General features: G+C 38.9%; 1 protein-coding gene across 1 annotated transcript in view; it reads left to right on the forward strand.

Annotated features, from left to right (window-relative positions):
* Positions 1-27805, forward strand: part of LOC147571276 (EF-hand calcium-binding domain-containing protein 13-like) — a 155482-nt gene continuing 127677 nt past the window's right edge. The window contains 6 exon segments of the mRNA XM_086696466.1: positions 1-203; positions 390-478; positions 2556-2700; positions 7083-7169; positions 23057-23139; positions 25704-25847. Coding sequence (XP_086552592.1) covers positions 1-203; positions 390-478; positions 2556-2700; positions 7083-7169; positions 23057-23139; positions 25704-25847 — 751 coding nt within the window.

Below are 27805 nucleotides of genomic sequence, written 5' to 3' on the forward strand. Positions count from 1 at the left end.
ATGGGGCTAGGGCCTCGGCCCTTGAGGCGGGAGGAGGGGGACACCCTTGGGAGCCCGAGGGGGTTCACGGTGGGAGCCCCCCCCCCCCCCCCCGAGGGGACACAGGTGGAGAGGCAAGACTTGCCGAGGAGCGTGCCACCCGGTGCGAGGGACAAAGTGGAACAATTACGGAGATGGACGAAGGTTCCAGAAGGGACAGCGATGTGACTGGGCGGGCGGGGCACTAAAGGGGCAGACGCGGCTGGATCCGATGGTGCCTCGGAAATGGTGGTGGTTCTAGAAGGGTGGAGGTCATGGTGGCTGGGAAGCTTCCCTGCTTCTTGAGCAAACCCTCAAACCACTAGTAGAGCACTTGTTTTCATCTGGTGAGTAGTTTAACGTGTTCACAGGTCTACTCACTTTCTTCGCCAGAAGGCTAAACGAGCAGGGCCTGTTGGAATGTTCCACAGCACAGGTTCTTCCATGAAGTGGAAGTTCAGTCAGTATTGTTAAAGGTGGTAGTTGGGGGTGGTGCCGGTCGTGTGTGAACGTTAAGGGCAACGGGTGCAGTGAAGAGGTGTCTGCAGTTGCTGTTAATGGACGTTTGCGGTCATCGCTGCAAGGGAAGTGAGGGAGGAAGTGAGGGGGCGGCTTGGAAGGGAACCCAAATGGAAAGAGTAGAAAGTACTTTGCAGAAGGCTGTCGCCCTTGGGTGATGGGAGGGAAGCAGATGAGGAGGTGGTGGTAACTCAGCAAGTGAGAAAGTGCAGTTGTGAAAGCGCAATGCAAACATCAGAGCACTGAAAACAAAACAAAGTTAGATTCTCCATATTTCTGCCTAGCTGTGCCTCTGGGTTTACTAAGCAGCAGTGTAAATTTAGTGAAAGTATCCCTGGAGTTGGGAGTCAGGGACCTGAATTTTGCTACTATTTTGTGTACGTTGTGTGAGCAAATCACAATCTTTCTGTGTATCAGCTTCCTTATATATAATTAAGGTATTAGACCAGAAAGATTTCTTTTTTTAAAATGTTTGTTTATTTTTGAGAGAAAGAGAGTACAAGTGGGGCAGGGGCAGAGAGAGAGGAAGACACAGAATCTGCAGCAGCCCCCAGACTCTGAATTGTCAGCACAGAGCCCGATGTGGGGCTCGAACCCCCCCCCCCCATAAGATCATGAACTGAGCTGAAGTCAGAAGCTTAACCCACTGAGCCACTCAGGCACCCCTGACCAGAAAGATTTCTGAAATCATCCTAGCTCTGTTGTGGATTCTATGATTTCATGTAACAATAAGCACTCCTCCCCAACTTCATTTACGGCCTTTAAAGTTTGTTTATTTAAATTTCAATATAGTTAACATAAAGTGTTAGTTTTAGGTGTACAATATTCAGCAATTGTATACATTACTTAGTGCTCATCATGATAAGTGTACTCTTAATCCCTTCAGCTATTTGACCCATTCTCTACCCACCTCCCCTCTTGTAACCATTAGTTTATTTTCTATAGTTAAGAGTGTTTCTTGGTTTGTCCCTTTTTTTCCCTTTGTTTCTTAACATATGAGTGAAATCTTGTGGTATTTGTCTTTTCTGACACATTTCACTTAGCATTATACTGTCTAGCTCCATCCGTGCTGTTGCAAATGGCAAGATTATTCATTCTTTTTTATGGCTGAGTAATATTCCTCTGTGTGTGTGTGTGTGTGTGTGTGTGTGTGTGTGTGTGTGTGTGTCTGTGTATACCACCTCTTTATCCATCCATCTATCAATGGATAGATGGGCTGCTAACACTTGAGCTGCTTCCAAAATTTGGCTATTGTAGATAATGCTGCAGTAAACATAGGGGTGCATATAGTTTTTAAAAAAAATTTAATGTTTATTTTTGAGAGAGAGAGACCGAGCGCAAGCAGGGGAGGGGCAGAGAGAAAGGGAGACACAGAATCTGAAGCAGGCTCCAGGGTCTGAGCTGTCAGTACAGAGACCAATCAATGTGGAGCTTGAACCCACAAACCATGAGACCGTGACCTGAACCAAATTGGTTGCTTAACTGACTGAGCCGCCCAGGTACCCCCATATATCTTTTTGAATTACTGTTTTTGTATTCTTTGGGTAAATATCCAATCGTCTGATACTGGATCATATGGTAATTCTATTTTTAACTTTTTAAGGAACCTCCATACTGTTTTCCGTAGTGGCTGCACCAACTTGCATTCCCACCAACAGTGCACAAGGATTCCTTTTTCTCTATATCCTCACTAACATTTGTTTCTTGTGTTTTTGAATTTAGCCATTCTGACAGGTGTGATGTGATATCTCATTGTGCTTTTGATCTGTATTTCCCTGATGATGAGTGATGTTGAGCATCTTTTCATGTGTCTGTTGGCCATCTGTATGTCTTCCTCCCCTAATTTTAATGTGTGTATTAAATTGTAAAATTTTGAAAATTCTATATTCTGCCAAGGAATGGAAAACCCTTTAATAATAATATGACAGCTTGATCTACATGGGGACTGAATCAGTCACGATACTTAAAAAAATACTTGTGATGTATCAGACGGTTTTGAATTTCCTTCTTTTTGGGAGTTTTTGATGAATCAGATAGCGACCACCAAGATGTAAGGGAAAATGAGGAAAGACTGCGTATCTGGGAATGTGGTGGGCAGAACATAGGTATGGCTGGTGGTGGTGGTTTTCTCTCTCACTCTCCTAGTACTACCGGGACTAGAGGGTGAGTAGATGACCCCTTCTTGATTCTCATAGGTGCTTCCAGACATTTCTTCGTTCCGTTTTCAAAATGCTCAGTTTTGCACCTCGCATTATCAGATTATACCACCCACTACCACTCCTTGTTGCTTTAGTTAAATTTCAGCTCCTGGCTTTCTGCGGCTCTAACTGTACTCCTGTCATGATTCTTGTGACTTTAGCATTCGTGTAGATGATCCTTCCAGTACTCTGATCTCTCAGTTCCTGTCTTCCTACGATTATTTCACCTTTCCTCAGTCACTTGTCCCTTTTTCGTATTCTCAGTATGAAAAATTAATTCTCAATTAATTTATTAATTATTGCTAATTTCTTACTGTGCCTTATTTGGAAATTAAACTTTATTGTAGGTATTTGTGTTTAGGTAAAAACAATATATACTGGGTTTGGTACTCTGTAGTTTGAGGCTTCCACTGGGGGTCTGTGAACAGGTCTCCACGCATAAGGTGGGGGAATACTGTGTGCCATTCTCCAACCATCACATTCCTGTCTTTCAGGCTCACTCTGACTCTGATAATCCTTGGACCCCACCAGGATCTTCAGTCTACCTTTTTTTTTTTTTTTTTTTAGATGTCACTCACCGTCTCTCATACTTATTTCCCACGCACCTACTCCGTTTGTTACATGGTCAATAATTAAAACCATTCCCTTTCATTTCCCCCCGTTTCCTTATCACATTTTCAGTTCATTTTCCTTTCTTGGCTAAGTCATAATCTTAGATTAAATCTAGATCTCTGCATTGAACACAGCTAGAGAAAAAAACCACAACCATGCTTCCTGGTTTCACTTTAAGTTCACTGTCCTTTCCTCAAGGGACCCTTGAGGCTGCCCAGCAACTTTATCAGGTACCCCTGGGCTATTAATTCTTCCATTCTCCTCGATGACTGTTGTATAACAATACCTCTATCCTCAAACCTCTAGCATCTTCTCTCACATCCTTGTTCTCAGTTGATTATGCTGCTTCCTGTTTCACTAAGAAAACTAAAGCAATCGAGAGCAGCTGGCTGGCTCAGTCAGTAAAGCATATGAGTCTTGATGTCAGGGTTGTGGTTTCAAGCCCCACATTGGGTGTGGAGCCTACTTAAAAGCATATATATATACGAAATAATAAACGCTTATCTATATATCAAATAATAAAAGAGAACTCAGCAATCAGATGGTTTCCATCTTAAAATAAAAGTTTATATATATAATATAGATATTAAATAATAAAAGAAAACTCACAGCAATCAGATGATTTTCACAAGCCTCTACAACCACATCTGCTTACTTGGTCTTCATGTAATTAAGCCCAATTACTCTGTCATGTCTCCTATTCTTATAAGTATATTCTCAGCTAAGGACAGACCCTGCCCTTGTGCCCTAAATCTCATCTCCTTTATCCTACTTGAGAATATTGTTTCAGTAATTCTCCCCTCCAGTGTGATCAACTTTTGCTTCTCCACTAGATTATTCTTATCAGCGTATGAACATGCCTTTATTTTCCCCCATCTTCAACCCTCGTAACCCCTTTGCCCCTCACCTACTACCTCATTTCTTTTCCCCTTTAAAGCATACTCTTTGAAAGAGTCCTCTTCTGTTTGTCTCTGTTTTCTCTCCTCCGTTCTCTCTTGAACTCACTCCAAGGACATTATTTCCTTACCATACTACCCAAATGGCTCCTCTTAGGGTCGTTGGTGTCCTCCATGTTGGAAAACCTAATCAGCCATTCAGTACTCCTCTCACTTCACCTGTTGGCAGCATTTGTCACAGCTGATTACTCATTCTTCTTTTTTTTGAAATTTACTTTGAGAGACAGAGAGAGCGAGCAGGGTAGGGGCAGAGAGAGAGGGAAAGAGAGAATCCCAAGCACTGACAGAATCTCTGCACTGACAGTGCAGAGCCTGATGAGGGGCTGGACCTCATGAACCTTGAGATCATGACCTGAGCTGAAATCAAGAGTCAGACCCTTAACCAACTGAGCCACCCAGGCAATTGCTCATTCTTCTTTTGGAGTACTTTTTTCCACTTGGCTTTTAGGAATCTAGCCCCACCTGGTTATCCTCTTTGTGACGACTAGAGTGATCCTTTCAGAAAGGACTTTACATCATGTCATCTCCCTTCTCAAAACGGTCTCATGGCTTCCCATCTCAGAGCACAAGCCAAAGTTTTTACAATGATTTAAGGGCCCTCTATTTCTGCCCCCCTTCCTTGACCCCTCTGATCCCCACTTCTTTCACTTTGCTTTTTCTGCTTCAGCTTTGTGGGCTTTCCCACTGTTCCTTGAACAATGAAGCTGCTTCTTCCTTCTGAGCCTATGTACTTGCTTTTCTCTGGCTGAAATGCTGTCCCCTAACACATTCATTGGCTTCCTACTTTCATGCCTTCAGATCTGTATGCACAAGTCTCCCTCTAAGTAAGGTCTTTCTTGGCTACCCTATCTGTTCCCTGCTTCTCTTCCCTAACACCGTACTTCACTTTTTCCCCGTACTTTACATTTTTTTCCCTTTTAGTACTTATCACAGATAACATACTCCTTGACTAGGATGTAAGCTCCATGAGGAGCCAGATAAATAAACAGGATTTGTTTTTTCCTATTTTTTCACTGCTGTATCCCTGTTGTCTCTGTTTTCAGCCTGGAGGAGAGCCTAATACATAGTAAGCATGCAGTATATATGTGTTGAATTCATGGATGGAGAGACAAACGGATAGATTGGACAAGAGAAATACAACTTCATCTCTCTTGGTTTGTCCTTGCAAGTTCATATATGTATCATAGGATTGAAAGACTCGAGACATCTTTTGTCAGATTTATGGGGAAGGGACTTCCTGTACTATTTTTGCTCTTAGCTTGGAGAGGGTTATGTAGTATTTGATTCATCCAGCAGATGAAAACCAGTCAACTTTTTGATAGGTCAAAAATTATGAAACAATTCTTCCTTTCATGGTTTATTTAAATAAAACTCACTGTGCTTAATTAGGTACTTTGATAACTTAAGAAGCTGTTGGTGAGTAATCTCCATAAGGAAGACGTGCCTCCTTTCCTTTCCTTTCCTTTCCTTTCCTTTCCTTTCCTTTCCTTTCCTTTCCTTCTTCTCTCCTCCCTCTCTTCCCCCCTCCTTCTTTCTTTCCTTCCTTTTATACATATAGCATTGTGCTTGTTATTGTGAGAAATAGTTCAAAGAATGTTAAGATACCAATCCATTCGTTTCAGTCCATCCATGAAATTTAGGTTATAGTTGATATAGGAGATGTACATGTGGCAAATAAAAATATAAGGCAAATGATTAATGCCAGTTGAGTAATGAAGACAGTTACAATGGTGGAGACCATACTATACCAACTAGTTGCTGAGTAAAGATTGAGCTCATTAGAGAAGACCTCGAAGAGGTAACATCGAGTGGGTTGCTGGGGAAATCTGCATAGCCAGCTAATGTCTTCTGAGATGGCTATTTGTCACATGGTTTCATTGGATTTTTAACATGGTTTGAATTCCAGGAATGTTGGACATACCACATTCAGCAGTAATTAGTATAACATTTCAGAAGTAAGTGATTTTAAAGTACTATCTCTGTTAAGAATATTAATACTTGCAGTTAAACTTCATGGTATGAAAATGACCCTGATCATTGTAACAATGTAATATAACTAGCAATGTAATAAATAGCACATCCACTGTAACTCAGATAGAAGTAAAAAAAACCTGTGAAAATGCGAGGAATTTTGAAAATTGGTTGGTATGTGATGTGGAAGTCTTTGATTTAAAACAGGCTGAGGCATCTTTTGTTTACAATAGTATTTTTTTGAGAGGCGATGCTATAGGGTGCTGAAGACCACGGCTCTTGAGTTAGGCTGTCTGACTTCAGATTCTGACTCTGCTATTTGTTGGTGGTTTAATCTTGGACAACTTGATCTGAGTCTTTATTTTCCTCATCTGTAAAATAAAGATAATGATAATTCCTTAAAAAATATCTGTAAGGAATAAATGAAATAATGTTAAAGTGTTCATCGTAATGTCTAGTATATAGTAAGCATTTAATAACATTGGGAATTGCTGCTATGTTAGTAGTTCTGTTTCTCTGGGTTTATTTGAATAAATAAATATAACTGGATTTCTCTGCCTTTTATGTCATTTGTTTTGGATTTCTCTACTTCTTATACCACAAAAGGTAAAATTAAGGGACGGTGTGATCTGTGAATTAGAATCTGCTAACTGCTTTTTCTAGTTTTTGTACACATATATGGCTTGCGGAATATCTATTTGGTATCATACTGTGTTACATTACAGGGATAACCAGGTAGGTAAGTGTAATTAAGTCTCTTAAGCAGACATATGATTTTTTTCTTATCTTTTTTTTTTTTTTTTGGCAGGAAATCCTTTTGTGCTCATTCATACTTGTTCATCAAGACCTTTGAGTCCTCAAGGGCCGCACTTACCTCTAAACTGAAAAATGGAAAGTAAAGTACCTTTATTCTGCCAGGTATTTTTTTCTAAAACAGTTTCTAAAGGCGGCGGCTGCTTCTTCTTCTTCTTCTTCTTCTTCTTCTTCTTCTTCTTTAAAAATAGTTTACATTAAAAAATTAGTTTATGTTTATCTCACACCCATAATCAGTAAGCAGATTCATAGAGCAATATAGTTATAGGATCTTTTAATACCTAAGGTGAGTTTTGAGTTCTTTTAGTGGGCATATAATGAACTTTCATCCCAGCAATATCAAGAGGTCTGTGGTGTATGTTGAGAGTATTTTGCGGGGTAGGGGACTGGGATAATTTTTTGGGAGAATAAAGGATTTAAACCTACATAAACGGTTGTAGGTAACATAATTAATGATGTGGGAGTCTAACCAGAAGGTAATCGAAAAGATACCAAGTGTCTCTAGCCTTCTTCCCTGTGATTCAGGGGATGTTCTTATCCATTGGCCGGTATTGTGTCAAACAAAAAACAAACCCGGACTTAGTAAGGAGAGACTTTATTTGAAAGGATTATTCCAAGGGAGGAAAGGGACTATTTATTGAAATAGGAGAGGGAAGGCTGTGACCATAAGATCCTCAAGGAGCTCAAGGGCCAGGCAAAAATGGCTTTTCTTTCATGGAGAGGAGTCAACAAGGCTAGGAACTGGATTTGGGGAAGTGGGATGAAAGAGTGGCATGATGAGATAAACAGATCAGAGAATATTGTAGGGGCCTGGAGGAAGGAGGAAAGCTTAACCACAGTTTGGCTAATAATCCTTCTGTTCTAATTAATCAGTGGGGTTAAAACAGTTTAGCTAATCATTCGTAGAACAAAGAAAAGGAATTTTGAAGGTATTTGGCCTCGTCATAGGTAAACAAGGGGGGCATCTGTGAGTTTTATCTAAAGCTTATGGGGGGGGGGGGAAGGGTGATTCCTTGCAGCAAGCCATTTTCCAGAACACAAAGGGGTAAAGGGATTCCTTTAATCTTCACTGTTTTCCAGGAGCACAAGGCTCAGGAAAAATTCAACATTGTCAACTCAGAGTCTTAACCTTTTAAATTTATGCTTTCAATGGATCTGGTGCTACCATATGACATGTACCTACACTGTAATCCGAAAGAAATTAAAAAAAATTTTTTTAACGTTTATTTATTTATTTTGAGAGAGAGCACATGTGCGCTAGAGAGAATATGAGTGGGAGAGGGGCAGAGAAAAGTAGAGAGAGGATCCCAAGCAGGCTCTGTGCTGTCAGCAGACAGTGTGGTGTGAGGCTGGATCTCACAAACTGTGAGATCATGACCTGAGCTGAAATCAAAAGTTAGGGGCACCTGGGCAGCTCAGTCGGTTAAGCATCCATCTTTGGTTCAGATCATGATCTCATGGTTCTTGGGTTCAAGCCCCACAACGGGCTATGTGCTGACAGCTCAGAGTCTGGAGCCTGCTTTGGATTCTGTGTCTTCCTCTCTCTCTGCCATTCTCCCACTCATCTGTGTCTCATTTTCTCTCAAAAATAAATAAACATTAAAAAAATTAAAAACAAAAGTCAGATGTTTAACCAACTGAGCCACTCAGGCGCCCCCCCACCCCCGCAAAAAAAAAACAAAACAAAACAAAACAAAAAAAACAATTTCAAGGCTTCTTGCTAAGTACCAAGATGTGTGATATGTCTACTAACCTGTTCCACTTTTTTATACCTAATACTTAGTTGATTGTATCCTCATGAGCTGATTTGGAAGAGCTGATTCTTAAAAGTTAAAAGAATTAACAGTATTAATATATCATACCAGTTTGTCTTAGGCTGTGTAGTTTATACTTCACAGACGGTTCACCTTTAACCACAGAATTTCAGAGATTATTTTCTTCCTTTTCTGTATCATCAAAGTTTCTGTTCACTCTTTGACTGCTTCTGTTCATCTGGTCTTTGATAACAGGTTTTTGTGCCTCTCTGTCTGTTTAGATCTTCCTCCTTTTATTTTCCTGGTTTCTGTTTTGAGTCATTTTTCTCAACATCTCTAGGAAACTTTTCATCATCCCTAATAAATATTAGGGCAGCAAATCAGATTGCCTTTTTGAAGCAGGTTGTTAAAGGTGTGCCTCTGTTGTAAGATGAATGTATGCAGACCCTAAAAGTCACTGAAATAGTTCCCTTAATTTACATTTTGTGTAGAAATAGAGATTCTCTAAACCCCCTTAGTGATCTGCTTTATACATTGCCTTTTGTAATTTGTTCAGGGGTTAAAAACTAATGTACCTTTGATCAGCTAGATGCAGTCCAGTTGTTTTAAGCAAGCAGCCATGTGTTTTTTTTTTTTTTAAGTTTATTTATTTTTGAGAGAGAGAGAGAGAAAGTGAGGATGAACAGTGGAGGGGCAGAGAGAGAGAAAGAGAGAGAGAATCCCAAGCAGGCTCTGCGCTGTCAGCAAGGAGCCCGATGCAGGGCTCGAATTCGTGAACTGTGAGATCATGTCCTAAGCTGAAACCAAGAGCTGGATGCTTAACCCACTGAGCTACCCAGATGACCTGCAAACAGCCACATTTCAAAAGAGTATATTTCTCACTTCGTTCCTCTTTTTCTAAACATGTTCGTTGCTCCTAGGCTCTAGTTCCTTTTTTGGAGGGGGAGGTGTCTGTTTAGAAGCAATATAGCTGCTTTATTTTTTTTCTCGATAGACTTTTATTTTTTAGAGCAGTTTTAGATTCACAGCAAAGTTGAGTGGGGAGTTCCCATATACTCCCTGCCTCTATACATGTGCAGCCTCCTCCACTATCAACATCCTACACCACCGTGGTACATTTGTTACAATCAATAAACCTACACGGACATATCTTTATCACCCAAAGTCCATACTTTACATTGGGGTTGATTCAGTATTGTGCATTCTGTGAGTTTGGACAAACGTATAGTGACATGTAGCCATTATTATAGTATATAGAATAGTTTCACTGCCCTACATATCTTCTGTGCTCTGCTTATTCGTTTTTCCCCTCCACCACTGACTACCGCTGGTCTCTGTAGTCTTCATAGGTTAACCTATTCAGAATGTCGTATAGTTGGAATCATATAGTATGTAGCCTTTGCAGATGGGCTTATTTTACTTAGCGATACGTATTTAAGTTTCCTCCGTGTCTTTTCATGGCTTGATAGTTCCTTTCTTTTTAGTGCCAGATAGTATTCCATTTTCTAGACGTACCACAGTTCCTGTACTGAATCTACTGCCATTCATCTGCTGAAGGGCACTGTTTTTTCCCCAAGTTTTGGCAATTCAGAAGAAAGCTGTTTTAAGCATCTGTGTGCAGGTTTTTGTGTGGATATATGTTTTCTACTCCTTTGGTAAATACCAATAAGGTGTAATTGCTGCCAAATATGGTATAAGTATGTTTAGTACTGTCTTTCAAAGTGGTTGTACCATTTTGCATTCCCACCAGCAATGAATAAGAGTTCCTCTTGCTCCACATCCTTGCCAGCATTTGGTTTTGTCAGTAGTTTGGATTTGGCCACTTGAACAGATGTGTAGTGGTATCTTGATGTTTTAATTTGCACTTTCCTATTGACATGATGTTGAGCAAATGATCTTTTCCTTTGCTTGTTTGCCATCTGCACGTCTTCTTTGGTAAGATGTCTGTTAAGATCTTTTGCCCACTTTTAAGTTGGGTTGTGCTTTTTCTTATTGTTAAGTGTTCTTTGTACATATATATATATTTTTTTAATTTTTTTTTTCAACGTTTATTTATTTTTGGGACAGAGAGAAACAGAGCATGAACGGGGGAGGGGCAGAGAGAGAGAGGGAGACACAGAATCGGAAACAGGCTCCAGGCTCTGAGCCATCAGCCCAGAGCCCGACGCGGGGCTTGAACTCACGGACCGCGAGATCGTGACCTGGCTGAAGTCGGACGCTTAACCGACTGCGCCACCCAGGCGCCCCAATGTCTTTTTTGACAAAATAATGTATTTAAGTCTATAATGTGAAGATTTGATATATGTTTACATTGTGAAATGATTACCACCTTTTACTCATTTCACATATTTACCTTATTTACTTAACTATGTTGGTGAGAACACTTAGGTTCTACTCTCTTAGCAAATTTCCATTGTGCAATGTAGTGTTATCAACTATAGCCATAATGTTATACACTAGGCCCACAGACCTTATTTACCTTTTAACTGAAAGTTCCTACCCTTTACCAGCCTCTCCCTTTTCTTATTTCCCCCACCTCCATCCCCGGAAACCACCCTTCTACTCTCTGTTTCTATGAATTTGGCTTTTTTAGAGTCCACATATATATAAGATCATCCAGTATTTGCCTTTCTATGTCTGACCTATTTTTACTTCACATGATGCCCTCAAGGTCCATCCATGTTGCATGGCTGGGTAGCATTCCTGTGTGTGTGTGTGTGTGTGTGTGTGTGTGTGTGTGTGTGTGTGTGTGATGACACATCTTTAGCCATTTATCTGTTGATTGACATTTATATTGTTTCCATACCTTGGCTGTTGTGAATAATGCTGTGATGAATCTAGGAGTGCAGATATCTCTTTGAGAGTGTTTTCATTGCCTTCAGATATATAGCCAGAAATGGAATTGCAGTATCATATTGTAGTTATATTTTTAATTTTTTGAGGAAGCTCCACATTATTTTCCATAGCGGCTGCACCAATTTACATGCCCACCAGCAGTGCACAAGTGTTTCCTTTCCTCCACATTCTTGCCAATACTTGTTTCTTGTCTCCTTGAAAACAGCTATTCTAACAGGTGTGAGATGATACGTCATTATGGTTTTGATTTGCATTTCCCTGATGATGAGCGATTGTGAGCCATTTCATGTACCTGTCGGCCATTTGTATGTCTTTTTTTGGAAAAATGTCTATTCAAGTCCTTTTAAAATTGGATTATTTATGTTATTGAGTTGTATGAATTCCTTGTATATTTGAATATTAACTCATCAGATATATGGTTTGCAAATATTTTCTCCCATTGTATAGATTCCCTTTTCATTTTGCTGATGGTTTCCTTTGCTGTCCAGAAACTTTTTAGTTTGATGTAGTCCCGCTTGTTAATTTTGCTTTTGTTGCCTTTGCTTTTTGTGTCAAATCCAAAACATTATTGTCCAGTGTCGAAGAGCTTACTATGTTCTACAAGTGTTACTATTTCCTTTTCAAAATTGCTTTAGCTCTTTGAGGTCTCTTGTGATTCTATACAAATTTTAGGATTATTTATTCTACTTCTGTGCAAAAAATGCCAGTGGAATTTGGACAGGAATTGCATTTAATATATAAATCACTTTGGGTAGTATAAGACATTTAAAAAATATTAATTCTTCCAGTCCACAAACACAAAACATCCTGCCATTTATTTGTGTCTTCTTCAGTGTTTTTCATTAATGTTTTATGGTTTTCGGTGTACTCATCTTTCACCTCCTTGGTTAAATCTGTTTCTAAGTATTTTGTTTTTTGATGCTATTGTAAGTGGGATTGTTTTCTTAATTTATCTTTCTGATAGTTTCTTGTTAGTGTATAGAAATACAACTGATTTTTGTCTATTGATTTTGTAATCTGTTTGACTTGGGTACAGATCAGAGGTTCCCATGATCCCTACTCAGGTTTAATTAATTGCTAGAGCATCTCACAGAACTCAGGGAAACATTTATGTTCAGCAGTTTATTAAAGGACATGACTGAGTATACAGAAGAATAGTCCCATGAAGATATTCATTGGGTGAGGTTTGGGAGGGTCCCAAGCACAGGAGCTTCTGTCCCCATGGGGTTGGGGTGTGTCACCCTCCTAGTCTGTGGATGTGTTCACCAACCTAGAAGTTCTCCAGAGAGGGGAAGGGGACTGGAAATGGAATTAATAATTGATCCTACCTACATGAATAAGCCTCCATAAAAATCTCAATAATATAGGCCTGTTCAGAGACCTTCCAGGTTGGTAAACACCTCCACATACCAGGAGGCTGATGTCCTCCCAAATCCTTGGGGACAGAAGCTCCTGTGCTAAGATCCTGCCAGACATTGCCCTATGTATCCCTTCATCTGGCTATTCACCTGTATCTTTTATCATATTTAAAAAAGTAAACTGGTAAACATATGTAACTATTTTTCTAAGTTCTGTGAGCTCTTGTAGCAAATTAATCAAATCCAAGGAGAGTCTTTTGGGAGCCTCTCATTTATAGGCGATGAGTCCGAAGCACAGGTCACAATCTGGAGTTGTGATTGGCATAAGTGGGGTGGGAGCAGCCTTGTGGGACAGATCCCTTAACCTGTGGAATCTGACAGTATATCCAAGTAGATAGTGTTAGAATTGAGGTAAATTGTAGGACCCAGTTGGTGCCACACCCAGTTGGTGTGGCAGAGAATTGCTTGGTGGTGGGGAAGAATACCTCACACATCTGGTGTCAGAAGTGTTGTGAGTGTGGTAGTCGTGGAGGAGTAAAGGAGAAACACAGAAGAAGAATGGGTTTTTCCCTATCACATTTGGGGTATCACATGTGGGGTGTCACATTTACTGTTTTGCCTATGTTGAACCATCCTTGAATTCCAGAAATAAATCCCACTAGATCATGGTCTATGATCCTCTTAATGTACAATTGAAATATTAGTATATTGTACTAATACTGTACAATATTAGTATTGTACTAATTAGTATTAGTATTGTATTGTACTAATATTGTACTAATATAATGTACTATTGAAATATTGTGTTGAGAATTTTTGCATCTATGTTTATCAGGGATATTGGACGGCAGATTTCTTTCTTGTAGTGTCCTTGTCTGGTTTTGTTACCTGTAATGTTGGCCTCATAAAACAAGTTTGGAAGTGTTCCCTCCTGTTCAGTTTTTGGGAAGAGTTTGAGAAGGATTGGTGTTAATTCTTAAATGTTTAGTAGAAATCACCAGTGAAGCCATCTTGGACTTTGTGGGGAGGTCTTTGATTACTGATTCAATCTCCTTACTAATAATTGGTCTGTTCCCATTTTCTATGTCTTCATGATTCAGGCTTGTATGTTTCTAGAAATTTATAAATTTCTTTTAGGTTATCTAATTTGTTGGCATATAATTGTTCATAGTAATTTCTTATGAGCTTTAGTATTTCTGTTATCAGTTGAATGTCTCCTCTTTATTTCTGATTTTGAGACTTTTCTTTTTTTCTTAGTCTAGTAAGATTTGTCAGTTTTGGTTATTTTTTCAAAAGACAAACTCTTAGCTTCTTTTATCTTTTCTATTGTCTTTTTAGTTTATGTTTCTGAGCTTGGTTATTTCCTTCTATTAACTTTGGGCTTAGTTCCTTTTTTCCTTCCAGTTCCTTGAGGTATAAAATTAAGTTGTTTATTCGAGATCTTTCTTTTTTCTTTTTTTTAAGTTTTATTTTTTAACGTTTATTCATTTTTGAGACACAGAGACAGAGTGTGAGTGGGGGAGGGGCAGAGAGAGAGGGTGACACAGAATCCAAAGCAGGCTCCAGGCTCTGTGCTATCAGCTGTCATGTGAGATCATGACCTGAGCCGATCGGACTCTCAACCAACTGAGCCACCCAGGTGCCCCTCTTTTTTCTTGATGTAGGTGTTTATCTCTATAAACATTTTTCTTAGAACAGCTTTTGCTGCATCCAGTCAGTTTTGGTATATTGTGTTTTCATTTACTTTGTCTCCAGGTATTTTTTATTTCCCTTTTGATTTTCTCTTTGACCAATTGGTTGTTCAGGAACATAGTGTTTAATCGCTACATATGTGATTTTTTTCAGGTTTTTTTCTTGTAATTGATTTCTTGTTTTATACCTTTGTGGTCACAGAAGATGTTTGATATGATTTCAGTCTTCTTAAGATTTTAAAGACGTGTTTTGTGGCCTAACAAATTATCTATCCTGGAGAATGTTGCCTGTGTGCTTGAGAGAATGTATATGCTGCTGCTGTTGGATAGAATGCTCTCTATATGTCTGTTAGGTCCATTTGGTTTCCAGTATAGTTGAAGTTCAGTGTTCTCCTTCATTTTTCTCTAGTTAGTCTATCTACTGTTGAAAGTGGGGTATTTAAGTGTCCCTTACTATTGCTGCATTGCTGTCTATTTCTCCCGTCAGATCTGTTAGTATTTGTTTTATATGTTTAGATGCTCTAATATTGGATACATAAACACTGCAGTTGCTATATCCTCTTGATTAATTCACCCCTTTATCATTATGTAATGATTCTTGTTTGTCTCTTGTTATAATTTTTGGCTTAAGAACATACATTGAGGGGCACATGAGTGGCTCAGTCGGTTGAGCGTCCGACTACAGCTCAGGTCATTATCTCACGGTTCGTGAATTGGAGCTCCTCATGGGGTTCTGTGCTGACAGCTCAGATTCAGATTCTGTGTCTCCCTCTCTCTCTCTGCCCCTCCCTCAATCATGCTCTCTCTCTCTCTCTCAAAAATAAACATTAAAAAAAAAACACGTATTGAGGGGTGCCTGGGTGGCTCAGTTGGTTAAGTGACTGACGTTCGCTCAGGCCGTGATCCCATGGTTCATGGGTTTGAGCCCCGTGTTGCTCTCTGTGCTGACAGCTCAGAGCCTGGAGCCTGCTTTGGATTCAGTGTCTCCCTCTGTCTCTGCCCCTCCCCCGCTCACTCTCTGTGTCTCTCTCTCTCAAAAATAAGCAAACATTAAAAAAATTAAAAAAACAAAAAATATTTATTGAAATTTATTTTGTCTAATATGAATATAGCTAGATTTGCCCTCTTTTGGTTTCCATTTTCATGGAATATCTTTTTCCATCCCTTCACTTTCAGTCTATAAGTGTCCTTAAAGCTGCAGGGAGTCTCTAGGAGGCAGCAGATATTTGGGTCTTTTTTTTTTTTTTTTTTCTTTTAATCTATTCAGCCACTCTGTCTTTTGATTGGAGAATTTAGTCCATTTACATTGAAGGTGATTATTGATAGGTATGGATTTACTATTGCCATTTTGTTGCTTGTTTTCTGGCTTGGTTGCTTGTTTTCTTTGTTCCTTTCTTCCTCTTACTCTCTCCCTTTGTGATTTGATGATTTTCCCTAGTGATATACTTAAAATTATATTTTTTAACTTTTAAGTAATCTTTACAACCAATGTGGGGCTCAAACTTACAACCTCGAGATCAAGAGTCACATGTTCCACTGACTGAGCCAGCCAGGTGCCCTTCTAGTGATATACTTTGATTCCTTTCTTTTTATCTTTTGTATATTTACTGTAGGTTTTTGCTTTGTGGTTACCATAAGGCTTATATAAAACATCTTATAAGCCTATTTTAAACTGGTAACAACTTAACTTCAAATGTATACAAAAGTTCAGCATTTTTACACCTCACTCTCATTTTGTTTTTGATGTCACCACTTACGTCTTTTTATATTTGTGTATCCATTAACAGATTATTGTTGTTATAGTTGTTTTAATACATTTATCTTTTAACCTATATGTGAGTTATATGTGATTTACCTTCCACCATTACAAGATGTCAGTATTCCGAATTTAACTATATGTTTACCTCTACCAGTGAGATTTACACTTTCATTTGTTTTCATGTTACTAATTAGCATCCTTTCATTTTAGCTTGAAGAACTCCCTTTAACATTTCTTTTTTCTTTTTTAATGTTTATTTATTATTTTTGAGAGAGAGAGAGAGAGAGAGAGAGAGAGACAGACAGTGTGAGCAAGGGAAGGGCAGAGAGAGAGGGAGACACAGAATCTAAAACAGGCTCCAGGCTCTGAGCTTTGAGCACAGAACCTGACGTGGGGCTCGAATTCACGAGCTATGCGATCGTGACCTGAGCTGAAGGTGGACGTTCAACCGACTGAGCCATCCCGGCACCCCCACTTTAACATTTCTTATAAGGTCAGTCTATCTAGTGTGATGAACTCCTTTAGCCTTTTTTTTTTTTTTTTTTGTCTGGGAAACTATCTGTCTTTCAGTTCTGTAGGACAGCTTTGGGGGGTAGAGTACTCTTGGTTGGCAGGTTTTTGTTTTTGGTATTTTTTGCCCCCAGGATTTTAAATATACCATACCACTGCCTTCTGGCCTGCAAGGTTGCTGCTGACAAATCTGGTGATAATCTCATGGAGAATCCCACTATTCCTTTATGTTCAGTGACAAAAGGCAAAATAATTATTTCTAGAACATCGCAATAAAACTTGTCACCTAGGAAGGAATGGGAGATGGTGGAAGTGTTCCTTTACATTCTTTCATTAGCACTGTATAAACTAGGTTACCTGGGAGACACAATGCCCTAGAAGAATAGGGTACAGAACAAATGTTTTCACTTATTCATTATTTATAGTAAGTCATCCCAATTCTGTAAAATGTTTGAGGCAGCTTATAACATAAACACACTTATACTTTAGAAAAATAATAAAGGATTTGAAAAATCATGTAGTAATGTGGAAATCATAATTGTTCCAGAAATATGAAGATCTCAATGGAGATATATGGGTAGAGGATGGGTGATATAAAGTAGCAGTAGATTCTAGATTATGACTCACTTGTGTGTTATAAAATCAACTTAGGAGGTCACTAACTGGTATTTTGTTTAAAAAGAAATTCGAATAGTATTGAAGACACTAGAGTGTTTTTCACATAATAAGTATTACTTTGCGAACTTACTTCAGTTCTCTCTCTTTGTATACGTGTACTACATCTCAATAGAAATGTATTTTATACTCTGGGTCATAATCAAAAGAGTTAAAGTCATTCCCTGTGTGAGTGGAGGACTGCAGAGGAGACTAATAATAGGGCAGATTCAGGGGGGCTAAGAGCAAGGTAATGGCGCTCCGAGGGCAGGAATTCATGGGATTGGACTTAAAGGGATAGAGAGTCAAAAGGGCAAGGCACCTGCTAAGGAAGGGCAGTGAGGTAGGTGCATGATAAAAATTACCTCTATATCACAATTTTGCTTGGGGCCAAATTCATCTGAAGATGTTATAGATTCAATCCATTCATTGTCCTTTGTATTACTTAAGTAGCCCTTGTATAGCAGGTTACTCTAAAAAGGAGCCACTTCTGCTAAAGAGCTTTTAGTTTTGCTTTTAGTTCCTTTATAAGGAAGAATAAGGTATTTCTTATAAAATACTGAGTTATAGACCAATTGATGGGAGCTCTGAATAGGAACAAGCCTGTGGTTGTTTGCATAGCGACTATCAAATTTATCTACACGTTAAAATCACCTGGCTATCTTTTTTAAGTTTTAATTTGAATTCCAGTTAACATATAGTATAATATTGGTTTTAGGTGTACAATTTAGTGGTTCAACCCTTAATCTGTTGAAGTTAATCTGATCAAGTCTTTAAAATTCTACAACCATGGTGATATAATTAGCAAAATCCAGACTGTGGAAAATCTATAGGACAAATTGCCTGGCAATAGTGATAATGAGGATGATAAAAGACATGGAAAAAGAGCCTATAGGTAAAAAAGAGATCTAAATAAGACACATCAATCAACAAACTGTAATGGTGACCTTCCTGAATCCTGATGCAGCGTGTTAATAAATTTTGACATTTACGAAACAATTGGAAATTTGAACACTGATCATGTTTGATGATACTAAGAAATTATTGTTAACTTTTAGGGTGTCATAATTGTGTTTTAAGTGTGTTTTTTTTTAAAAGAAAAAACACCTTGGGGCACCTGGGTGGCTTAGTCAGTTAAGCGTCTGACTTCTGCTCAGGTCATGATCTCGCAGTTTGTGAGTTCGAGCCCTGCGTTGGGAGCCTGGGGCCTGCTTCGGATTCTGTCTCTCTTTCTCTCTCTCTCTCTCTCTCTCTCTGCCCCTCCTCTGCTTGTGCTCTGCCTCTCTCAAAAATAAACATTAAAAATTTTTTTTCAAAAATAAAAGAAAAAACACCTTGTAGAAATTAATATTAAAATTTTCACTCATGAAATAATATGATGTTGGAATTTGCTTCAAAATAATAAGAAACGGGAGTAGGGATATAGCTGAAATAGGATTGGCTATTATTGAAGCTGGGTGATGGGTACATGGGAAGCTTGTCACATTATTCTTTTTAACGTCTATTTATTTTTGAGAGCCAGAGACAGAGCATGAGTGGGGGAGGGACAGAGAGAGAGGGAGACACAGAATCTGAAGCAGGCTCCAGACCCTGAGCTGTCAGCACAGAGTCCAATGCGGGGCTCCAGCCCATGAACCATGAGATCATGATCTGAACCAAAGTCAGACACTTAACCGACTGAGCCACCCAGTCGCCCCAATCATCGCATTAGTCTGTCTACTTTTGTATATGCTTGAGATTTTCTATAGATAAAAGATGAAAAAAAGAAAAAGTAAGAAAAAAAGCAACTCAGGAATTATTCCAATTTTCTGTGCAATTTAGGTATGAAACATCAATATTCCTCTGTGGAGAAGAGAAATCCTCCGATTTTTCAGGAGAGAAAAAGTTCAGAAGAAAGAAAAGTTTACAAGTACAGTTGCATACTGAAAGAACTGAGGTACTTATGATCTGAAAATATTTTACTTTTGAGTGTTGTTTTTAGCTTTCAAACATTCCATCACATTTTAGTCCAAGTATTGAAATGTCACATCAATCAAAATCATTTTTTTTTTTTTTTTGAGAGAAGAGAGAGAGTGCGAGCAGGGGAAAGGGGCAGAGGGGCAGAGGAAAAGGGAGAGAGAGAATCCTAAGCAGGCTCCACACCCAGCATAGAGCCTGACATGGACTTGATCTCATGACCATGAGATCATGACCTTAACTGAAATTCGTGCAGACACTTAACCTACTGAGCCACCTAGGTACCCCTGAAATGTCACAATCTTAAATATTTCTTCTTTCTCTTCCTTCCCCTGTTCCTCCTCTTTTTCTTCTTTTTCTTCTTCCTCCTCCTCCTCCTCCTCCTTTTTTTTTTTTTTTTTTTTTACAAAAAATGTAACAAGGAACCCATTCAGAAGAATATGACATTTTCCCCTTCCTTCTCCATTAGATCTTTATTTTTATTACTTTGCTCTCTGTTAACACTTCTGCTGTTGTAACAGTGACCCTGAGCATTCCTTGGCTGTGGCAGCATAACTTTAATCTTGGCCCCCATCTTGCTCTGTATATGGTCTTCTCCCCTGTGTTTATATCTCAAGTCTCCTTCCATTTTTATAAACACTTCATTGTATATCTCATCTTGAGATCCTTAACTTTGTTCCCTCTCCACAGACCTTTTATCCAAATAAAGTCACATATACAGGTTCCAAGGAGTAGGATATGGACATATCTTTTTGGGGCCACCATTCAGCCTGCCTCATTCACTATATGATGTACTTAGATATACTGTCTATCTCATCTGGGTAATTTCTCCCATCTGCTTTCTAGTTTATCTTTCTCCAGCTGAATCTAATCTCTAGTTTAAACTGTCTATTGAGAATTTAATTTCAGTGCCTATATTTTTTACCTCTAGAAACTTTATTTGGTTCTTCTTTTTTTTCAATTAAAAAAAATTTTTTTAACGTTTATTTATTTTTGAGACAGAGCAAGACAGAGCACGAACGGGGGAGGGTCAGAGAGAGAGGGAGGCACAGAATCTGAAACAGGATCCAGGCTCTGAGTTGTCAGCACAGGGCCCGATGCGGGGCTGGAACTCACGGACCGCGAGATCATGACCTGAGCCGAAGTCGGACGCTCAGCCGACCGAGCCACCCAGGCGCCCCTGGTTCTTCTTTCTAAAAAGAATTTTTTTTAACATTTATTTATTTTTGAGAGACAGAGAGAGACAGAGCATGAGCAGGGGAGAGGCAGAGAGAGAGGGAGACACAGAATCTGAAGCAGGCTCCAGGCTCTGAGCTTTGAGCACAGAGCCTGACGCGGGGCTTGAACTCACAAACCGCCAGATCATGACCCGAGCCGAAGTCAGACGCTCAACCGACTGAGCCACCCTGGCACCCCCATTTGGTTCTTCTTATAATCTGCCTTATGTCATGTTTTTTGGTCATGTTCTTTAGTTGTTTCAAGACTGATACCTGATAAAGATAATATAAAGTCCCTGGGGGATCTAAGTCTTCTGTTTATTGCTTTGTCTGCTTCTTACTCATTAACTTATGTCCTTGGGTACTTTGTACTTTTTGTTTATTTTCTCATATATTGTTGATCTAAATCTGTGGGAATCTCACGTGAGTCTGGATCTAGAGTATTCTCCTCCAAGAGAATTTGAATTCTCTTCTGCACTGCACTTCAGAGATGTGATGAACATGGGACAACTTTAAATGACTTTTTTGGTTTCTGTGCTCCTACCCCACATATTTAGTGTAGATTTGAGTTCTGTACTCATGTGTGGGTAGATCTATCACCATAACTAATCCAGAGGAGTACACTTTCTTCTCTCTCTCTCTCTCTCTCTCTCTTTTTTTCCAGCCTGGAGCTGAGACAAAGACAGATTTTACTCTGCATACTTCTGTGCTTCAAAAGGGGCCTAGACTCCATGTAAACAAGGTTCTAGACTCCACGTAAAATTGAAGACACCTATTATTACAGTCCTCGTTTTCTAAAGTGATGCTTTTCTGTCTACCCAGCTACTTGCCACTTTTGAATCATGCTTATGCATACATGTTAAGTGGATAATTTTCTCAATCATGAGGATGATTTAAAGCATGAGTACCTGTGTTATTTGAAGAACTGTGTTGATTCTCCACATTATTTTGCTCATATAGTCAAAGCCCATATATGTAGCCTAGAATCTGGTGGTCTTCTCTTCACTATACCATAGATTTGTCCTGCTTTGTGAAATCCACTATTTTAAATTGACACGACATTAATTAGATGATTTAGTTGCATACTTAGAAAGACATGACTCTGCAAAAAAAATTCCATAGTTTATTTAAAATTTTAGTGTATGTAAACTCTAATTCCATTACAAAAAGCAATTTTACATCAGTGAGGAACCCAGATATGATTAGCTGTCTTTTTAAGAGGTTTATTTTCCAGTAATGCTGGCTTACCAGTGTGATCTCAGGCACCCACATTCCTGCATTTGGCTCTAGATTGCCTCTTCCTCAGTGAAGCTGTTGAAGGAGAAGATGACTAAGAAAGAAAGGTCTTCACTCAAGTTTCCGAATCAGTACAGTGTTCACAAGGCTTTATCACCCCTTTGTACATCTTCCTCAGTTATTCGGTATTTAAATCATTGTTTTTTTCCCTTAAATGTTGCATTAAGATTTGGGTTTTTCTTTCCAGAATCATCTATCATTTCCACATAAAGTATGCAAAATAGTTTGTGCAAACTAAGACTATGCTCTAGGGAGGGTGGCGTAGAGCTAACTAAGATCACTGTATGTGGAATTCACAAACTTAACGTTGAGTCCTTATCGACCTCCCTTGCTAGCTTAGGCTCTTGTACAATTCACTTTCTATCTCTGGGCCTCAGTCTCCACATCTGTACAAGAATCTTGTACTAGACGGACCCTTGAGATTCCTTCTAACACTAACATTCTATGATTTGAGTTATTTACGTGTTAGGGGATTAGATAAGTCATCTTTTCAAAAAATTTTTACTGACAGGTTGTGGCATCTGGGATTCTTTGCTATTTAAAGATACTCTTGTTTTTCCTTACTATAATAACTTTCTATAAAATTTGCTGTGACTTGAATTAAGAGTAGCAAAAATTGGACGACAGCCAAAGGATAGTGAATCATGGGCACTACTTACTGACCAGGGTAAATTCTGCTCCATAGAGAGATGTCTAAAAGAAGCAAGGTGGGAATTCTGGGATGAAGAGTATATAATTCACTGTCACTTGGATGGTCTTTCAATAAAGGTTTTTATGGAGTAAGAGACTGGAGAATCTCAAACTGTTGATAGGCTTGCTAGTATTTTAATGGAAAAATGGCATAAATACTTTGTGTGTGTGGTGTTTTGTTTTGTTTCGTTTTTGTGCTGCTTTCTAATGTGGCTGTTTCTTTGACAGGGAAAGGGAAATGCTTTCTAGCCTCTGCAAGACATCATGTAATGAAGTACCTCAAGGACACTGACACTCACAAGAATTAAGCGGTAATAATGGATTCTAGAACTTCGTGAATAAATTCCCTGATTGTGTACATTTTAGAAATTGTTTCCGTGATTAGTGTCGCTTTCTTTACTCCTAATGGCATATGGTATCAACTAATATTACATGATGTGACAAATGCTGTAGTCTGTGAGTAAGCATGAGCAAACTAGGTAAAATAAGTATTCATAAATATCTTTTTTTAGAAATATCTTCTGTCATATTGATAGGCAAAATGTAACATATGTGCTTATTTTAGTTAAAATATTTCGGGAAAAAAGTCTGACTATTACATCCAACGAATATATTAGTAAGCACTAGAGTCACTGATTTTACTAGGATTTAGTTCTTGGTACATAGTACCCTTCGCTTCTTTTTTTTCCCCCTTCGCTTCTTGACACTGAACTCTCCCGTATCTTGGGCCTCTTCTTTATATTTATGGAGTCATTTAGCACATTTTTCCTTTCTGATCATCATATTAGGCATCTTTTTATTTATTTTTTTTTTTCATAAGTAATCTCTGTGCTCAACGTGGGCCTTAAACTCACAACCCTGAGATCAGAAGTTGCGTGTTCTACTAACTGAGCCAGCCAGGTGCCCCTATGTTAGGCATCTTTTCTTTTTCTTTAAATTTTTAATGTTTATTTATGTTTGAGAGAGAGAGAGAGAGACAGACAGAACGTGAGCAGGGGAGGGGCAGAGAGTGAGGGAGACACAGAATCGTAAGCAGGCCCCAGGCTCTGAGCTGTCAGCACACAGCCCAATGTGGGGCTTGAACTCACGAACCACGAGATTATCACCTGAGCTGCAGTCGGATGCTTAATCAACTGACTCACCCACGTGCCCCAGACATCTTTTATCCTCCAGTTTTATTGGGATATAATTAAGATGTAGCACTGTGTAAGTTTAAGGTGTATAGCATAATGACTTGACTTACATATATTGTCAGATGATTACCACAGTAAGTTTAATTAATATCCATCATCTCATATAGATACAGAAAAAAAGGAAAAAAAGTTTTCCTCACGAGGAGAACTGTTAGGATTGTAAACAACATCCATAGCCTTCCCTATTTTCTCATTGGAGAAGATTCCCTTTCATGTCACTAATCCCTTCACTCTTAATTTTCTTCCATTGAATTTTCTTCTGCTTCCTCAGGGACTGTGTCAGTATTATACTGTATGTTTTTCAAAGAAGCTTCTTTTTTTTTTTTTTAATTTTTTTTTTTTCAACGTTTATTTATTTTTGGGACAGAGAGAGACAGAGCATGAACGGGGGAGGGGCAGAGAGAGAGGGAGACACAGAATCGGAAACAGGCTCCAGGCTCTGAGCCATCAGCCCAGAGCCCGACGCCGGGCTCAAACTCACGGACCGCGAGATCGTGACCTGGCTGAAGTCGGACGCTTAACCGACTGCGCCACCCAGGCGCCCCCAAAGAAGCTTCTTGAAAGAGTTGGTTTCCTTAATTATTTATTTACTTCCCATTTCACTGAAACCTGGTTTCCACCCCTAATACTCTACTAAAACTCCTGTTATTAAAGCCATCGTGGGGCGCCTGGGTGGCTCAGTCGGCTAAGCATCCAACTTCGGCCCAGGTCATGATTTTGCAGTTCATGGGTTCGAGCCTCACATAGGTTGTACTGACAGCTCAGAGCCTGGAGCCTGCTTCAGATTCTCTGTCTCCAGCTCTCTCTCTGCCCCTCCCCAGCTTGCACTCTGTTTTTCTCTCTCTCTCAAGAATAGATAAACATTAAAAACAAAAACAAAAACATTGTTACCAATATGTTAGTCTTTCTCTGGTATTTAGCACTGTCATCTAGCACCTCTTTTTCTGAAAACTAAGGGTAGTACCCACTGAACTAAATTCAGTTTAATTCAACAGACATTTTTTGAGGATCTGTTCTGAAGTAGACACTGGCACTTGAAGAATGAAAAACCTTGCCCCCTAGAGCCTGATAGTTGAGTGAGGGATATTGACATGCAAGCAATCACAATACCAATGGCTTTGTCTGAGATATGTACCGAGTGATAATGGGAGCATGGAAGAAGGATTTAAACATTCCCAGGGAAAATTGTGACTGCCTTTGCTATGTGAGCTTTGCATGACTTTTCTCAGTTTCTGAGAGTTGTTTAGGAAACCTGTAGACTTGGAGGTCATTTACTCTAGACATACCTAAATAAATCATGAGATTGATTTAAAAAATTTTTTTTCTCAACGTTTATTTATTTTTGGGACAGAGAGAGACAGAGCATGAATGGGGGAGGGGCAGAGAGAGAGGGAGACACAGAATCGGAAACAGGCTCCAGGCTCCGAGCCATCAGCCCAGAGCCTGACGCGGGGCTCGAACTCCCGGACCGCGAGATCGTGACCTGGCTGAAGTCGGACGCTTAACCGACTGCGCCACCCAGGCGCCCCTTGAGATTGATTTTAAAGCAAAGAATTAGAACACAAAGACTTGCTCCTCTTTCTTCCTTTACTGATCATTGTTTTTTCATTGGGAGAGAGTGTAGCGGGGATGACGATAATTATTCGTTTGAATTAATTAACCGTTTTGTCGTGTGTATTTAGCACTTCAGAAGGCCTGTAAAAGTTTTAGCAAAATTCAAAGTGGTAAAATTTATGTGAATGATCTGCCAACGATCCATCACACCTTGAAGATTTTTATAAGTGCTTCGGAAATGCAAAAGGCACTAAAGACTGTTGCTATTGATGGTAAGTTTTGTGTTTTCATTATTAGTTTAAGGTTTGCAAACATGGATGTAAGTTATATGTTGGTCAGATTAATTACAAATCATAGGAAAGCTAAGCTTTATAATATGTCCTAAAAACGTTTTTTGCACCTTTACGATAATATTAAAAAATTGGGCCTCCAGTATAATTGGATTGATTGATTACCAGATTTGATTATGACATACTTTCATCAACATCTGATATTTTTAGACTTTTAATTTTTGCTACTTGCATACGATAGGGAAGATTTCTTAAGGCAAAGTGTTTGAGTATAAAAGACCAGATTAATATATTTAACTATGTTAAAATTAAGAACTTTTATTTATCAAAAGACACTTTAAAGTAAAAAGACAAGTTATGAACTTGGAAATATTTGCAATTCACAGAAGTGACAAAGGATTAGTTTTCAGAATGTGTAAAGAACTCATAGAAATTAGTAACAAACAATGGAATGGAAAAGTGAGTAAGACTCACGGATAAGAATATCACATACAAGAAAATATATGTAGCCAATAATCATATAAAAATATTTTCCATCCTCAGTAGTCAAAAAAATGCAAATCAAAATCCTAATAATTTTATTTTAAAACATCTGGAAAAGTAATTGTTCTTTTGTTGTCAGTGTCCAATACTTTAATCAAAGAGGTAAATAATAGAGAACTGATTACATTTACAGATCATTCCAAGCTTATTAAGGAGGAGAGATAAGTTTAGAATAAAAATGGTATAGGTAAGTTGAAGGATTGGTCAGAAATAAAATAAACTTAATACACACAATGGCACAGTAATACTCTGAGGTTAAAAGCATCAAGCTACTCAAATAAAAGATGTGGATTGGTTATTATAAAAAATTTGTAGATGGAGAATACTAGGAGTCAAATGGACCACCAATAGAATGTTACTTAGCAACCTAACAGGAATTGACAAGTTGCAATGGTGTCATTCGTCTATCTATCCGAGTCACCCCAACATTTTTTGAGTGCCTACTGTACACAACTTTCAGAGGGTATAAAAATAAAATAATAAATATAAATCTAACTTTTAGAAAGACTAAAAAGCAACTCTATTTTTTCTGACATGTTTATTTACCCATATGTTAATTCTCTTGACATATAATTTTTTGGGGATTTATTATTAAAATAATTATTCAAAGTGGAAATAACTTTATTCTCTGAAAGCATAGGAGAATAGAAAGGAGAAAATAAAACTTATGTGTAATCCCACTACCCAGAGCTGAACTTTGGTATTTTTACATATATTTTTCTAGGATTTTTCTAAGCATGTGTGTGCGTGTGTGTGTGTAACTGTGGTATATACATACGCATAAACACATAATTGGAAAATGTATATGTTGACTCACATGCATACAATTTTGTTACCTTTTTCTATTAACTTTATATGTTAGGCAACCTTCCATGTAAACAAATATAGATCCACACTGCCTTTTTAAATATTTAATTTTTTTTTTTAACATTTATTCATTTTTGAGAGAGAGAGAGAGAGACAGAGCATGAGTGGGGGAGGGGCAGAGAGAGTGGGAGACACAGAAGCAGAAGCAGGCTCCAGGCTCTGAGCTGTCAGCACAGAGCCCGGCGTGGGGCTCGAACTCACAAACCGGGAGATCATGACCTGAGCCGAGGTTGGACGCTTAACCGACTGAGCCACCCAGGCACCCCAACACTGCCTTTTTAAATGGCTGTGCGCCGGGGTCCAGCCCCAGCAGGTCCAGGGGTTCCCGAAGGATGCACGGCGTCGGCGAAAATAACAAATGGACACGGACAACAACAGTGTGTTAGACTGGCCGCTTTATTGCGGCAAACGTGGCATTATATTTGTTAGCAATTTCCTTGTAGCGTGCGTCATCTATGTTTCTTGGCTTTACCTATTTCTAAAAATGTTCCTTTGTGTAATCACCCATTAAGGGACAACATGGTTATTTT

Source organism: Puma concolor, unplaced genomic scaffold (genome assembly GCF_028749965.1).
Source record: "Puma concolor isolate L17-30 unplaced genomic scaffold, mPumCon1.1.hap2 unalloc_scaffold_34, whole genome shotgun sequence".
Lineage (NCBI taxonomy): Eukaryota > Metazoa > Chordata > Mammalia > Carnivora > Felidae > Puma > Puma concolor.